Here is a 14911-nt window from a genome sequence, read left to right on the forward strand (position 1 = left end):
ATAAAACTAAATGGCTACACAAATCTTATGTGACAGAATAATATTTATTATTAAATGAATTAGCTCAAGTTTTATTCGGCATTCAGAAGTAGATTGTTATTGTCCATAGTAAAATCTAATATTTGATGAAAGAATAATGGAGGTGAGTGATTCCATTCTCAAAATATTTAGGGTCAAAGTTTTTAGACAAATGGCCAAAACCAAGCGAATTACCGATGAAATGAAAAAATTAGTTGATCAAGGATGTTAAGTAACAATATTTGTGGACTGATAGTAAGTTTCAGCTAAGTAACTCTTACGGCCACAGACAGCAATTGGTTTAACTAAAAATCGAACTGATCTGATTTACGCAAAAATAAGTTTTTTCTCTCAAAATAATTCCATTTCTGGGCTTATCATCGAAGGTTACAATAGCCAAATGAGTTGCACGAAAAAATCTGCTTCCATAATTGCAGAAAAAGCGATCGAAGTTTAAACTTTGAACGCGATTTCCTCGTAAACTATCTATCAGAGAAATACTTAAACTTGCACAAATGGACTCAGTTTAGATGTCCCTATAAACTGACAGAAGTTTAAATCTGAAAGAAATCAATTTTCACCGCTTTAAGCTCATTTTTCTAGCACTAGTTGTTCATTTTGTGTCAGTTTGTGCAGAAATGTGACAATTGTGGCAATCTTTGCTTTTTAGTAACCATTAATAGACTGAAACCTTAATATTTGTTCAGCAGTTTAAATAAAATCTTTTTCGTTTTGATCCAAATTTTATTCATTCGTCTTTTATGCTCATCAGATTGGTTGTGATGAAAATAACAGTCGATCACAGTGATCTTGTTCAATAAATAATACTAAAATGACACAACAAACACAATTGTCACATTTCTGCACAAATTGACACAAAATGAACAACTAATGCTAGAAAAATGGGCTTAAAGCGGTGAAAATTTATTTCTTTTAGATTTAAACTCTGTTAGTTTATAGGGACATCTAAACTGAGTCCATTTGTCGAAGTTAAAGACTTCTCCAGTCGATAGTTTACGAGAAAATCGGCTTCGAAGTTTAAACTTCGATCGCTTTTTCTGCAATTATGGCAGCAGATTTTTTCATGAAATTCAGTTTACTAATGTAACTTTTGATGATTAACCAGAAAAGGCACTAATTTTTGAGAAAAACTAAATTCGTTTTTCTGTAAATCAGATCAGTTCGATTTTCAGTTGAACCGTGCGCTTTCTGTGGCCATAAAAGTTAGAGAGCTGAAACTTACTACCAGTCCATTAAAATTGCTGGAGTATATTATAAACGCGATAGTTTTTGCAGTTTATCGACAGTTCTCTAGTTATTGGCCATTAGCCTAAAAACTTTGACTCTATATATATCGAGAATGGCCTAACTCACAATCACCATTATTTGATCAAATGTTAACTTTTATCATGTGCTATGAGATATTGAAATATTGAATCATTCATGATTCTGCAATAAAAAATATAGCATTGTATTTGTTTGTGTTGCCAGTTTTGAGCTTGCATTATAAAGCTAAATGGTTTCTCAAACAAAAATCTAATGTGATAGAATGATATTCATTATAAATCAATCAGTTCAGAATTACTACGTTATTTTGTAATGATATTTAATAACCCATAATAGAGTCTAATATTTGATCAAAGAATGCAAGTTTTAGGGGCTACGATTCTCGAAATATTGAGGCTCGAAGTTTTCAAACCAATGGCCAGATGCAAGGGAACTGTCAGCAAATTGAAAAAGTTAATTGATCAATGATGTTTACCATTGCTTTTTATACACAAATTATAATTTTCAGTACTCTAACTCACACGGACCGAGACTAACTGAAGTTTAATTCAAAATCAAACTTATCGCTTTTAAGCAAAAATTAAAGTTTTTTCTGTCAAAATAATTCCATTTCTGGGCTTTTCATCAAAGGTTACATTAGCCAAATGAGTTTCATGAAAATATCTGCTTCCATAATTGCAGAAAAAGCGATCCAAGTTTAAACTTTGAACACGATTTTCTCGTAAACTAGCGACTGGAGAAATCTTTAACTTCAACAAATGGACTCAGTTTAGATTCCCCTACAAACTGAAAGAGTTTAAATCTGAAAGAAACCAATTTCTACCGCTTTAAGCCCATTTTTCTAGCATTAGTTGTTCATTTTGTGTCAATTTGTGCAGAAATGTGTTTGTTGTGTCTTTTTATTATTATTTATTGAACAAGATCACTGTGATCGACCGTTATTTACATCACAACAAATCTGATGAGTATAAAAGGCCAATGAATAAAATTTTGGACCAAAAAAGAAAAAGATTTGATTAAAACATTGAGATTTCAGTACATTTATGGTTACTAAAAAGAAAAGATTAACACAATTCTCTCATTTCTGCCAAAACTGACACAAAATAAACAAATAATGCAAGAAAAATGGGCTTTAAGCGGTTAAAATCGGATTCTTTCAGATTTAAACTTCTGTCAGTTTGTAGGGACAACTAAACTGAGTCCATTTGTCCAAGTTAAAGATTTCTCTAGTCCCTAGTTCACGAGAAAATCGCGTTCAAAGTTTAAACTTCGATCGCTTTTTCTGCAATTATGGAAGCAGATTTTTTCATGAAACTCATTTGGCTAATGTAACCTTTGATGAAAAGCCCAGAAATGGAATTATTTTGACAGAAAAAACTTTAATTTTTGCGTAAAAGCGATCAGTTTGATTTTGAATTAAACTTCAGTTAGTCTCGGTCCGTGTTAGTCAAAGGGCTGAAAATTATTATTTGTGTATAAAAATTAATGGCAAATATCATTGATTAATTAATTTTTTCAATTTACTGGCAGGTCTCTTGCATCTGACCAATGGTTTGAAAACTTCGAGCCTCAATATTTCGATAGTGTTAGCACCTACAAGCATCATTGTTTGATCAAATATTAGATTATATTATGGGCTATTATAAGTTATGCAAAAATACCGAATTATGGCTGAACTGATTGATTTATAATGAATATCATTCTATCACATTAGATTTTTGTTTGAGAAACCATTTAGCTTTATAATGCAAGCTCAAAACTGGCAACACAAACAAATACAATGCTATATTTTTTATTGCAGAATCATGAATGATTCAATATTTCAATATCTCATAGCACATGATAAAAGTTAACATTTGATCAAATAATGGTGATTGTGAGTTAGGCCATTCTCGATATATTTAGAGTCAAAGTTTTTAGGCTAATGGCCATTAACTAGAGAACTGTCCATAAACTGAAAAAACCATTCAATTCATGCTGTGTTTCAACAATTTTTGTGCACAAATAACAAGTTTCAGCTCGCTTAATCATAAGGCCACAGAATACAATCGGTTTAACTGAAAATCGGACTTGATCTGTTTTACGAAAAAAGAAAATGTTATTTCTCAAAATAAGACCATTTTCTGGTTGCTCATCAAAAGTCACATCATTAAAATGAGTTTGTATAAAAAATCTGCTTTAATAGCAGAACAGAAGGCTATCGAAGTCTCAACTTTGACCTCAATTTTTATAAAAACTGTCCATCAGATAAAGTATTTAATAGTACCAATGGACTTAGTTTTTATGTCCCTGAAAATCCACCAAGTCTCAGCTTTTTGCTTAAATGTTCGAGTCTTTAGCAGTACTTTTTTCATTACATTTGCAAGTGTAACCAGAAAATTGGTTTATTTACCAAGAAATGGGTTTTAATGAGTTTGTTTTGTTGTTTAAGCTGTTTACAAGTCATTTACAGCGCAAAAATTATGACCCAAACGCGCTTATTGAAATTTATCGAGCTGAATTCGATTATTAATTAGTAAAGGATTGGATTGGTGAAAAAATGATGACTGTAGATGTTACCATACTCGGAATATCGAGGTTCAAAGTTTTTGGGTTAATGTTAAAAATCAAGAGAACTGTTGTTAAATTGTTAAAACTTTTCAATGCATGATGTTTACTATCAATTTTTATACACAAAATATAAGTTTCAATTCGCTAACTGTTACAGTAACAGAAATCGATCGGTTTAACTATAAATCGAACTAATCTGTTTCACAGAAAAAGAAAGTTTCTATTTCTCAAAATATGTACATTTTCTGGTTGATCATCAAAATTCAAATTAGTAAAATAAGTTTGATGAATAAATCTGCTTCCTTTATTGTACAAAAAGCGATCGAAGTTTCAACTTTCGATTCGATTTCCACGAAAACTGTGAATCCGAGTAACTTTTAAATCGCACAAATGGATTCAGTTTTCATGTCCCTACAAACCAACAGAATCTAAATTTGTGAGAAGTTTATTTTTACCCGTTTCGGCCTTGTGTCTCAATTTGTGTATAATTGTGATAATTGTGTTATTTGTGTCTTTTTAGTAACAACCTTAGATCTTTTATCAAGCCTGGAAGTATCGAGTATTGACCATCATTGGAACTGATCAAAATTTAATTAAGATTCAATCAATTTTGAACCAGAAAATATGGAAAGACTATTTGGTTTCTGTGAAAATTAATCTAATAATTTGACAAATAGCCAACTCTCCCAAACTTGCATCTCTACAGTTCTCATTGTCAAAGAAAGCTGAATCATTTCGATAATTTCCCCCTGAAAATCACTTCTATTACGATTAATCTCTCTGGAATTTCGTTCAAATTTGGATTCAAGTTCAATCAATCTAACACAGTCATCAAAATCAATAAAAATTGAACCATTTTCTAGAGAATCTCGGATTGAGAAAGTCATTAATTCTTTTGTTCATTGATGATTTTTCATCTAATTGAGTATAAGGATTTTAAATGTTTCCCCTCATAGTTTATCTGATAGAACTGAATAGACCTTCGCTTAAAGAATTGTAAAATTACTTTCAATTGTGACGTCAATTCAAGTCAAAAATAGTTTATTTATAAATAATAACTTATGTAATTAAGGTGGGTTGGTTGCATTGTATAAATCAAAATACATACAAAATTGAATCATTTTCAAGACAGAACAAAAGAGCTGATAAAAAAATCAACAAAATGGAAATGTTTCAGCAGTTTTGATGAATTGAATTCCGCGACCGGGCCTTTCTTTGCTATAATAACCCATAATGGATGATGACTTTGGACTAGTATCAATCACTTTACAGGGATTATGGGTTTCCCAAATGTTAAACTGTTTACATTGTACAGTATTGAAATTACACTCAACAATGGAGGCAATGAAAAATTGTCGAGCAGCTACGTGATCACATAGGAAGTTGGTTGCTTTGGTACACCAAGGTTGCTTATAACCGCCATTTGGATAGAAGTCGACATGACCCATTGGTTCGGGAATACCAAAACGACCGGCTCTAAGGCTACTGATGGGTGAATTTTCATCAAATCCAGAAGAGTGAATTACGTCAATGAAATCAGCATCGTTTTCATTCAATGTTGTTTCAGTGTCTGTATCACCCAAATGGTCACCTGGATCAAGACCTAGCAAAAAGGACAATAGAAATAAAATTAGCATTGAAATAATGGCTGAAATGGCCCAAAATCAAACAATCTTGAAACACTTGACTAAACTGTTTCAATTTTGATGATCGCTTTAATCCCTCAAAATCTTTGCTTTAATATCTACTTCGTAATTTTAATTTTGGTTTTGTTTGGGTAAAATAAAAGTCTGTCATTTGGGTTAAGGTAATATTGTAGGTAACTTACCAGTGACTCGTCCAATTTTGTTACCAAACAGTTTGTTACCCCAGGAACAAGCGAAATGAGAAACCTTGGCTCCTAATGAATAACCAATTAGGTGAATGTTTTTAGGGTTAATTGACCGATGGATACGAAGTTTTTCAATGAGCAACGCAACCTGACGTCCAACCAGTTCGGTGTTAGCAATGGCTCTAAGGAAATTACCGATTCTCACAGCTACCCGGTAATCAACTATGATCACTGAATCAACATCAGTGAAGCGCAAAAGACGCTGCATCATTTCAATGTAATCGCTTTCACTTCCACTCTCAGTGTAACCATGAATTATAAAGGCAAGTTTACTTGAGGTTGGAACGGATGAAAGGGTTTCCTCATCTTCATAGCTCAATTGAATTGGATTTTCTTCCGGTGATTTGTAAAGAAGAAATTTGGTTCTCAAGAAAGATGGCAATTCGGGAAGGAAACAGGTTCGTTTGGATGCTGATTCACCTGTATTGAAACATCCCAGATTCTTGTAACAAATTTCACCTCGATAAAAGCATCCATTGGCAGAAATCTTTTCAACGGCAGACATCATTGAGGCTACAAATGGGTCAAGAGCTGAAAGAAGAAAAGGTGAAGATGAAGTAGAGTTTGATGGTGAAGATGGTTGAGATGATTTAGATGATGATCCAAGGGTTAAAGCCGAGGTTAAACCAATGCGACTCAGATTTGGATGATTGGCTACCGAGCTAACTGAGCGACTAATTGTATCAATCCCTGAATTAAGAAGAGCACTAAAACCAGACAAAATTGATCCAATGCTTGTTTCCATCGAAATATTCCAATTTTTTGTTCTCAATTTAATATTTGTGGCTGTTTAATGAAACAAGGAGAAACAATTAGTAACTATTAAAATATTGCTATAAAATCAAAGCTATCAACATCAAGTATATTTAAAGAAACACAAAAATACAAGTCTTATCAAGGAATGCGTAATTTTGCCGAAACAATATCTTCATTATTAATTAATAAATTATTATGTTTACTATTGAAAGTTTCGGTTGCAATTGTTGATACAAAAACAAGGTAATTGATGCTAAAATGGTTAACCTTCATGTGAGGCTAGTGGAACTATTGCTACTTTTAGTTGACAGAAGTAATGATTGAAATGTTATTAAGAGGCTACTTGATTAGGTAACGCATAACATCGCCAAAAAACGGGTTTACAATCATTAGTTTCTGGCAAGATTCCCAATGAGCAAATGGTAAATAATTAAAATCCTGGATCATGATGATAATTATGATTATGATGATGACCTGTTTACAAAGCAGTGTACATTATACAGGACGATCCAACAACTTTAACATTTGTCGACACGGATAACTCATCAAGTGTGTAAGTTACGAAACACTGAGAAAAGACCAGCTCTTGAGAAGATTCAAAGCCTATTCCAGACATTTCATGAAAATCCATCTGATTTAGTTTCCATTGCATCCTATTAAATTAATAATAACCATCAATCAGCTCAAATATTAAACCTTTTCAAGTTTCAATATTTTTCAGCATAAAATGACTTAAACAGCTTTTTGTAAACAAATTTTTGTAAACAACTTTGAACACCGGCAAAACCCACATTTTCAATTGGTTAAAGCCCTTCGGAACTGATGACAGGAAGAAGAGCAATAGGAAGAGACTAAAAATACATGATAAAGTTGTCTCTAAAAGGCTATCAGCCATTCAATTGTTCAGTTGAAAGTTTGTTGTTAATAATTTTTGCTATTAACATTGTTGAAATGGTAAACATTGCTTGTATTGAAAAGTATACAATGAAAGCAACAAGACTGGACGTAAACAGATACATTATCAAGAGATCATCTTGTTTATTCTGATGCAATTTACGGCAAATGTTTCTATTTCAAATATATCTTCAACAAATCAAAATAAACAACAAATTTTGATTTCCTTGTTACCTTTTACACTGGACATGGGAAAGATTAAGGAGAAGACAATTTGACTTTGTTTTCACCTTATTTAACATTATTTTGGATTCACTCATGTCTATGAGGAAACCTCTGACAATTACTTTACAATCAACTGTCAAAGAGTTTTACTAATCAACTCTTTACTGACTACTAATGTAGCTTTTTGAAATACGATCAAATTTAATGACTAAATGACTTACCTGTGCATGGTTTAAACAGAATCACTAAGGTAAATAAAAGACTTGCTGATGCAACCAGAGTTAAACTTCTAGATGGAATCATTTTGATTTGTTGCTCAGTTGATAGACTTTGGTTTCCAAGCACTAATGTTTTGATGAGATTGGGCGAATCGGTCGAGACTGAATTTCAATGAATTACGGTGAAATTTTTGCAAAATAATGGGGTGAAAACTCAACGCCAGATGAAAAGAGATGCTGGTAAAAGGTGGGTAACCATTTTAAGAGTGATGTTGTTACTGTTTGTCTGTCCAAGAAAAAAAATCTTGATCAAGTTAAACAACAAACATTAACTGTATCATTGCCATCAAAACAAGATGTTGATGTTAAAGTGGTTGGACAACTTTTTCTTTCCAAATTTTTGCCCATCTAATAGTCATCCTCTCTGCCTTTTACATCAGCCTGATCATCACTGTTAACATTTCCTATTCCGCTTATGAGAGCCATTCAATGAACTGCTTGGTGACTTTTCCCTTCCCACTTTGTTTTCTTGTATTGACCCTTGAAAAGGCATATAATCATTAAGTCAATTCACATTGAAAAAGAGCTCAAAATTACTAAAGTTAATAGTCTGTCAAAATGGGAAAATTCAATAGTTCATGGATTGAATATCATTTAATCATTCATTCTGAGTAATACATCAAGTCTGAGTGGAAATGCTTTATTAAAAACCATCTCTCATTATATTAATGGTTAAAAAATGATCTATTTATTAATAAATCACAAAAGTCTTGAAAATTTTAATGTTTAACTGCAAATGGTTTTTGTTGACAATCCATCTTTATATTCAACTCGACAAAAGACTAAACATGTGATTCAAATTTTTCCATTTTCATTGATTATCTACTGAAATCAAGTGCCAGCGAAGATTGTGTTGATTTACGCTCGAATTGATTTCAAAAATAAATTATCAGTGGATAAACGAGTTTCCATCTTTAAATTTTTTCAATTTGACAGTCAATAATTTTGTGGGCTTTTCCACTGCGCCTTGATAGTGATGAGACAAAAAGTACAATCGTCTACAAATCTGTGAAAATACAAGTTATATGGATTTTTCATCTGTCATTCAATAAGTTGTACAATGCAACAATATTAATCTATCTTTAGTAACGAAAAGGCATAATTAATCGACATATGGCGAGTTATAACACTGAAAATACACTGTATACAAATATGCTTTTATTTGTTCTTCAGATTCAGCCCATTCTGGGCTGTTTTATCAGGTCAAATTTACATTTTATTTAAATTTTTGTATATTTAAATAGCTTTAAAAGATATATATATATACAACTTCATTGATTGTATTTGGATTATTGAATTCGCCATCCGTGCACATGATTAGCCTTAAACCAGAAATATTTCAAGCCGTCGATGAAGATTTTTAGGCTTTTAAGGAAGACGAAATAAATTCATAGTTTTTCATTTTACAATATACAGTCAACTATCATACAGTTGGCAAGATTTCTCTATCCATCAGGTGGCTTGATTTTCTTTTTTCATCTGGGCCGATGGTCAAATATATGCTTTTATTTACTTTGAAGACAAATTTGCTGTTTCCTGATTAAATTATAAGTCGATATTGATTAGTTTTGCCAATCATATTACATAAGCCGTATAATTTGTAAAATGCGCCAGAGATGCTTTCATTTTAACGAATCTGCACAATAGATTCACTCACAGTCCTTTATTTTTTTGTTAACATCAGTTATGAACAGCTGAATAATGGTTAGTATTGGGAACAGATGATGCGAAAAGCGTTGAAAGTCCAGGTTTAAATTTCAGGTTCACTGCTAGTATGTCCATCAGTACTATCTGTGGTTCCATAAGTTGGTTCTCTACAATGAACTATCTGTTTCTGTCTGGAATACTCGGGATCCCATGTTTGAAGCCTAGCTGAAGCAAACAGTACAAAAGCCAATCCACCCAGAGCATATATACCCGCCGTCAAATAGAACACTTTGGACCAGTTTTTCAACGTTTCATCTTCCCCGACAAACTCTTTCACAGCACTTTGGATCAAAACACCAGGCATATTGCTGAAGCAATTTGTGATTCCCATAAGAGTTCCAGCAAAAGTTGGTGCCATTTCAACATGAACAATCGACGATCCTGCAAGAGTAGCTGCTCCTAATGAAATAGCCACAATGAACAGGACAACTACTTTAACACGATCGGTGCCCAGTGAAGGAATAATAATGAAACAAATAGCTGGACCAAAAGCACCTAAATTAAAAGGGAAAAAACAAAAGTTGAATATAATAACAGTCAAATTTCAATAGATGCTTAGCAACTCTTTTAAATAATCGATAAAATGTTTCCAAAAATATATCAGTGTATCAAAATCCTTTGAATTAGGGTAGATAACAAACTGATAACTTTTTCAAACGACAACTAACCAATTGCGGTGAAAAATTTGCGCAAACAGGTGATGCTAAATCTACCAGATCTACGTATTCTGTCACAGATAACGCCAAATAACATGGAACAAATAGCCGCAGATAAATGTGGCAAACTGGAAAGTAAACCATTCTGTAAATATAAAAAAGGATTGTATCAGCAACGTATATCTATCAATATTTGATGAAAGCTTGAACATAGCACGAAACAATAAGTCGTTTCGATCTGCTCTAAAATTACCGATTCAATCTTCATGTTTAAGATTTCAGCCAAATAGGTTGGTTCCTGAGTAGCAACCACGTAAAGTCCCCATGTGTAGGAAAATTGACTGACAATAGCCGCAAATAATGGTAATGAAGTCAATAAATCCTCGATTGGAAGCGAAGGCGCCTGAATTGGAAAGAGAAAAAAAACGATTAGTATTTACAGAATAATTAAATAATTTCAGAAAATAGAAAACAAAATATTATAATCATTACAATCGACTGAAGATAAAAATATTCCTATGGGAAGTAAACATTGAAAATAAACGATAATGAAACAAGATGTTATCAAATCTAATGATCAAACGAGCGAAGTCTGTTATTATTTATGAATCGCTATCATGGTTAGATTATTCGTAGCATGAAAAACATTTGTATAATAACAAAGAAAGAAGATGAAATTTCTATTAATCACTCATTGGTAAAGATATTTACACAATGGTAATATAATGAGAATAATGAAAATTATTAATTTCCTGAGAACTAATTCATAGCTTGGTTATTGTGAGACTACATAGAGACATCAACCGTGATTAAGATTAACAATTAGAGGAAATGTTGAGGATGTTTACATTTCCTGATTTCATCTAAATTGGGAAAAAAGTCATTCAATTACAATGACAATTGAATTAATGATAACATGAAATTATCCTTTCACAACACAACAAATTTAAGTTGATTATCAATGAGAAAGAGTATTCATTTTCAGATCAATTATCAGATTCTCATAAAGAAATCATTGATCTTTATTGATCAATATTTCTTTATGTTTAAAGTGCAATACACCAAAAGGCATCTCAAGAGCTGAAACAAAAAATATTTTATATTAAAACATATGGTTGATCTTTATTACATTTTTTAGTCCTTAATCAACGGAAAATATTGAATTGTACTGTTACACTACAACAATAAACCAGTTCTTTAGCAGGTAAAATACATTCACTTCCTGATATTTGTTCACAAATCAAGAAATCATTATTTAAACTTGAATTTCCCATGTCAATGGTTGCAACAAATGATACATTTAATGATCTTGAAATATTCAAGGGTAATGTAGTAGCAAAATTAAAATTTTAAATAATTAAGAGAAGTGAAAATCATCAAACTAGAAGCTGTTATCTGTAAGTTAATTCATAACAAATGAAACACAATTTATCCTGAATTTAAGCTGTTAATCTAGTGATAATTCAATAGACACCCATGAATTGTGACATTAATATGATTAAAACAGGGTAAACCTAATTGATTAGCTTTTCTTGTTTGAAGAGTATCAATGAATAATGATAATTATTGGACTGTTATATAGATTGTAAAATTGATTGGGATAAAAAATTAAACAACCAATTTCAATGAACAGTTAAGAGTGTAAAATGTGTTGATTTGAGATGGATAATTGACTGGATTTAGAGCCAATTACAGTTATATATACATGTAATGGTGACAATTGAACGGTTGGTTTGTTCAGATAATGTGAAACTCATGAACAGTGAAAAGTAGATAACCAAGAAAATGTTTAAAAAGACTGACAACTTCAAGTGTTTGTCCAGTTTACCATGAATCACCTTTTTCAACATTGTTCACTTTCTCAGGTAACTACTAATGGAAATCAACTATCGATTATCATTTTGATGGCTTTGATTAAACTTGAATTTTTTAGCTTGAGATATCCATTTGATTCAGCTTTTCGGATTTATGAAGGTTAGTTTGAACTGTCAGTTGAATCAAAGTAAACAATAGAGGTATTTGTGAAGAATCAGCTGAATGATTGAAGTAATTCAATAGATTATCTTATTAGTTCAGATTGTTTAATGATGATGCATTCAACTCTGGCTAAATATTTCAATTCTACTTCAGCTTTTCAAAAATCATCAGCTAACGAGATAACAAAAGAGGAACAAAAAGATGTAACTTTCTTCAGAATTAGATTTTACCAGGCAAACAATTAAATGGGTCAGGTAACTGAGCTAAGTAGACAGCTTAGCCTTCGAGCGGACCATTTTTTGTGTGCTTTCACTTTTCTGGCAATAATTGTTGATGTTTTGTGAATTTAAACAAAAAAAGATTAAGAGTTTGCACATATAGAACAATAAAATTACTGTTAATAATAGCAAATAGAAAAGGGTTGACGTAAATGATCAAAAATCTGGATTTAAAATGGGATGAGAAGTACGAAAATGAGAAAATTTAAAAATATAATGGATAAATGAAATCAGTTATTTGTAAAAAGTCTTTCAATTGCACTTTTTTTCAATCACTCAATCATTTACTGAATATTTTAAATTGATAAATATTTACCTTTGAATCTTTAGTTTTAGCTCGTCCCAAATTAATTAAGGCAACTTCTCGTTCATTGATCCAAGGATGATCTTCAGGAGATTCATAGACTAGAGTTAACCATAAAATATACCAAATAACCCCTGAAGCCCCAAGGATATAATAAATGGCTGGCCAACCACCCAGAAAATCAGTTCCTGAAAGATAGCCAGCTAATGTACCAGAAAATACTATTCCAATAGGTCCACCAGAGTAGATAAATGAGCCAACAATGGATCGCTCTTTGATAGGAGCCCAACGAGCATACATTGAATGCATTGCTGGAAAGGTAACACCGAGACAAAGTCCTTGGAAAAGACGAACAATGAATGCTGCCGTAACTGACCATCGAGCAGCAAAAGGAAAAGCAAATGACAACATTGAAGCAGTAAAAACACCGGTTCCAAAAATATGTTTAGATCCAAAAATTTCTGCGATTCTACCTGCAGGTAACTGAGATGCTGTGTATCCGTAAAAGAAGGCTTGAAGTACTGTATTACGTGTGTCATGAGACCAATTGAGCTTATTACTGTTTGTATCATTTGAACTGGACATCAGGGTTGTTGTAAGGCCACTGGAAGAGGTGTTATTTGTGTCTGGATCAGACATGGCAACAATAGTTACACTAAGAATGTTTTTGATCCCATGGTTGAGTATAAAACCATAAAAGGAAATGGCAACAAACACGAAACGCCATTTTATTCTCGAGTTCGATCTGTTAGCCATATTATGGAAACAATTGGGTTAATTTTATAATCTAAAATTATATTTGTCCAAAAATAGGTATGTTGAGAGACTAGATTGTAAAATTAGACAGCATAAATCTAGCGGATAGATCAGAGTGTAAAATGAAACCAATTTTACATTTGGCGATGAAATAAGTCAACTGAATTCCAATTGTTATTTACTTTAAACACAAGTCCACGGTTGAATCAAAACAGGTGAATGTGGAATGGGAAAAACTTGATCAAGAAATAAATTTGGCAATCAAATAACGGAGACAGTAGTGTAATGGAGAGTACATTCAACAACCAAAACAAAGGCAACTTTCGGCTATGTGTCTGGAATATAGTGGCTTCAATTTTGGTTCCTTGTAGGCATAGATGATACAGATGTAAAAATAAAATCGTAATTCAATAACAGTGTAGTTTCCTGACAGGAGGGTACTTTGTGATGATGATGTTGAAATTCACTCCTTCAATAAAATTGTAATAGATGAAAATGATAAATAAAAATTACAAGTAAACCAATGGATGAAATAAGTGAGTTATAAGGTTTATATGCGATGTGAGTGAGTTGTGGTATTTTTCACAATCTTTGTCTCTCTCTCTTTTTCATTGTCAAATGTTTTAACGTTTTACCAATATGTTGATTGACTTAAATCGCACAGTAGTAGATGAAATACATCTAATGGGCAAATACATTTAAATTAAATCGATATCGAGTCTTTATGACAACACAACGTGACACATATGACAAGACAATTAAAAGTTGGTAACCTGAAAAGGTAATCAAACCATAAGAAGAGAGAATCAAGTTGACGATTTGATGATATTGGTGGTGATAATGTTGATGTAATATAATGATGAATTCAGTGAGTAAAGGGACAAAATAGACAAGAAAAGAAATAAACTAAAAATTATAAGACATTAAGAAAGGGTATAGATAAAGTCCCATCAAGCTTGAGAACAAAAGGAAAACATGAAGAAAGTCTGCTGTGAGTCAAACATATGAAATCTGAAGCTATTCAACATGATCGTGAATCAGTTGCTGAGAAAACAAGTTAACAATCTCAAGCAATTCAAGGAAAATCACTTTTCTTACTCTTACTACAGACTAACTTCAATGAGGTTCAAGAGCAGCATTATTGAAGGTAACAACAAGCAAACAGATTTTAGAGGGAGGTTATAAAGGAATATAGAAACACCCACAAAATTTGAGGGGTTGAATTTTAATTTAACTTTCGCCTTTCAGTGAACCTTGACAAACTGTGATTCAATTTTTTTTACATTTCAATACAATGAAACATGAAGATTTCACCAAAAACTCGTTATTTAAAT

General features: G+C 32.1%; 2 protein-coding genes across 2 annotated transcripts; both read right to left on the reverse strand.

Annotated features, from left to right (window-relative positions):
- Positions 1-4879: 4879 nt before the first annotated feature.
- LOC107369504 (pancreatic lipase-related protein 2) lies at positions 4880-8299 on the reverse strand. Its single transcript, XM_015937464.3, has 3 exons — positions 7843-8299; positions 5684-6532; positions 4880-5458 (listed from the first exon to the last, which is right to left on the reverse strand). The coding sequence occupies exons 1-3, from the start codon at positions 7922-7924 to the stop codon at positions 5010-5012; spliced, it is 1380 nt and encodes a 459-aa protein (XP_015792950.2). The 5' UTR covers positions 7925-8299; the 3' UTR covers positions 4880-5009.
- Positions 8300-9035: 736 nt separating this feature from the next.
- LOC107369502 (sialin) lies at positions 9036-14740 on the reverse strand. Its single transcript, XM_015937463.3, has 4 exons — positions 12834-14740; positions 10516-10665; positions 10275-10407; positions 9036-10101 (listed from the first exon to the last, which is right to left on the reverse strand). The coding sequence occupies exons 1-4, from the start codon at positions 13575-13577 to the stop codon at positions 9650-9652; spliced, it is 1479 nt and encodes a 492-aa protein (XP_015792949.1). The 5' UTR covers positions 13578-14740; the 3' UTR covers positions 9036-9649.
- Between the last annotated feature and the right edge of the window lie 171 nt (positions 14741-14911).

Source organism: Tetranychus urticae, chromosome 3 (genome assembly GCF_039701765.1).
Source record: "Tetranychus urticae isolate SD_2017Ah chromosome 3, NJAU_TeUrti_SD_1.0, whole genome shotgun sequence".
NCBI classification, from domain to species: Eukaryota; Metazoa; Arthropoda; class Arachnida; order Trombidiformes; family Tetranychidae; genus Tetranychus; species Tetranychus urticae.

What these genes read in the sequence shown, in the direction of transcription:
- LOC107369504 (XM_015937464.3), bottom strand. Translation starts at nt 7,924, where the DNA reads ATGATTCCATCTAGAAGTTTAACTCTGGTTGCATCAGCAAGTCTTTTA. An exon ending in TCTGTTTAAACCATGCACAG is followed by an intron (nt 6,533 to 7,842) that starts GTAAGTCATTTA and finishes TTCATTAAACAG; the next exon opens with CCACAAATATTAAATTGAGA. An exon ending in CAAAATTGGACGAGTCACTG is followed by an intron (nt 5,459 to 5,683) that starts GTAAGTTACCTA and finishes CCTTTTTGCTAG; the next exon opens with GTCTTGATCCAGGTGACCAT.
- LOC107369502 (XM_015937463.3), bottom strand. Translation starts at nt 13,577, where the DNA reads ATGGCTAACAGATCGAACTCGAGAATAAAATGGCGTTTCGTGTTTGTT. An exon ending in TAAACATGAAGATTGAATCG is followed by an intron (nt 10,408 to 10,515) that starts GTAATTTTAGAG and finishes TTATATTTACAG; the next exon opens with AATGGTTTACTTTCCAGTTT. An exon ending in CAAATTTTTCACCGCAATTG is followed by an intron (nt 10,102 to 10,274) that starts GTTAGTTGTCGT and finishes CTTTTAATTTAG; the next exon opens with GTGCTTTTGGTCCAGCTATT.